The 1,518-nt window shown below is 37.2% G+C and overlaps 1 protein-coding gene across 1 annotated transcript in view; it reads right to left on the bottom strand.

Moving 5' to 3' along the window:
• Positions 1-298: 298 nt before the first annotated feature.
• The window catches only part of LOC105120218 (serine/threonine-protein kinase HT1-like), a 2,500-nt gene continuing 1,280 nt past the window's right edge, over positions 299-1,518 (bottom strand). The window contains exon 2 of the mRNA XM_011018405.1: positions 299-877. Within this exon, the coding sequence (XP_011016707.1) occupies positions 335-877 (543 nt within the window). The 3' untranslated portion in view covers positions 299-334. The remainder of the gene's footprint in view (positions 878-1,518) is intronic.

The following is a 1,518-nucleotide window of genomic DNA, read 5'->3' as shown; positions in this document are numbered from 1 at the left end:
GAGGGACATTGCCAGTTGAGCTACGATCATTAGCAAAAACAGGACTCAAATGAACTCTTTAAAACTTCAATCTTGATTCTGGTTGCGTGTTTCATAAAACTTGACCCACTTTCTTTTAGTTCTACCCTGAATCTTATAATCCCTTCAAAAATGTGAACTGAAGCATGTTTACTTTCAATTCATAAATCACCACCATCTAATATTTTCTCAATTATATCGAACCTCCTTACAGATCTAGCTTGTCATTTATCGTATTGTTTTTAAAAAGCAAGTTTTCTGAAACAACCAGGGCTTGAGGCATTGAAATGTCTGGCTGATTGCATAACAGGATAAATCAGGTGCAATTCGCACGTAAATTGAGAAAAAGTAATTCCTTACAATCATTAGATCCATACCAATAAAATGAATCAGTTGAGCTTACCTTTTGGCAGACTGCAAATGCAGCTTGTTCTGGAGTCATGTTGTCAAAAGGTGTCAATGCTGTGAGGAGCTCCCATAGGACTATGCCAAAACTGTAGACATCAACTTTCTTCGAGTGGTGTTTTTCTTTGATCATTTCAGGAGCCATCCATCGATATGTGCCTGTGAATCCCTTTGAACTACCACATTGCGATTCCAAGCAGGAAATACCAAAATCAGCAACTTTGACGCTCATATCTTCTCCAAGCAGCAAGTTTTCAGATTTGAGATCCCTGTGAAGTATCCCTTGTGAATGGAGATATTGCATCCCATGTGCAATATCAAGGGCTAATTTCAGGACTAGATTGAGAGGAACTGAGTGTGGCTCTTGCTGATGGAGAAATTTTCTCAATGAGCCCCCGGCCAAATACTCGGTGATTATACAAAATACAGGAGGTTTCTTACAAGCTGCAACAAACTGAACGAAGAAAGTCAAGAAGACAGAGTGACTTGTAAACAACAATAGTGAAAAATTTGCTAAATTTGTCATTTAATTCAACCATTTAGCCTGTGTGCAATACCAGTAAGTTTAGAGATTCTTCAATTCACCCAACATCCGAAGCCGGCCTACGTATAAAAATTAAAAAGGCTAATATGTACAGAAAAACATTCCCAAGTGTCTAGGAATTTGCATTTATTTTACTGATCTTCCAAATATAAGAGTCACAGAACATGAGGAAATGAGGATATATGGCATTTTTCGGTCCATTTACAACACTGACATAGAATTCCTGTATAGAAATTTATATAAGAAGGCAAATTGTTTTTACTCTCCTTCAATCTTCATTCTTCAGTGCTGAGATGTTCAGTATCCTATCCTTGTTCATCGAGAGAAGTTACTAAAGACGCCACTGGCCATCGCAACATCTGGTATGTATTTCCTAATGAAATAGCCTAGATACGTACTTACGATTTAGCACTAGAATTCTAACTGCTGAGGATGTGCTGCCAAAAATATTTAATGCAAAGGTGAAGTAAGTACAGCACTCATAAATACTAGCTAACAATGATGTCCATAAATATCAATTTTAACTTTTCATTGCTGGCCCACTTCATTTT

This window comes from Populus euphratica, unplaced genomic scaffold (genome assembly GCF_000495115.2).
Source record: "Populus euphratica unplaced genomic scaffold, PopEup_1.0 scaffold5338.1, whole genome shotgun sequence".
NCBI lineage: Eukaryota > Viridiplantae > Streptophyta > Magnoliopsida > Malpighiales > Salicaceae > Populus > Populus euphratica.
Note: the sequence above shows the minus strand (reverse complement) of the source record. Positions and strands in the feature narration are given on the sequence as shown.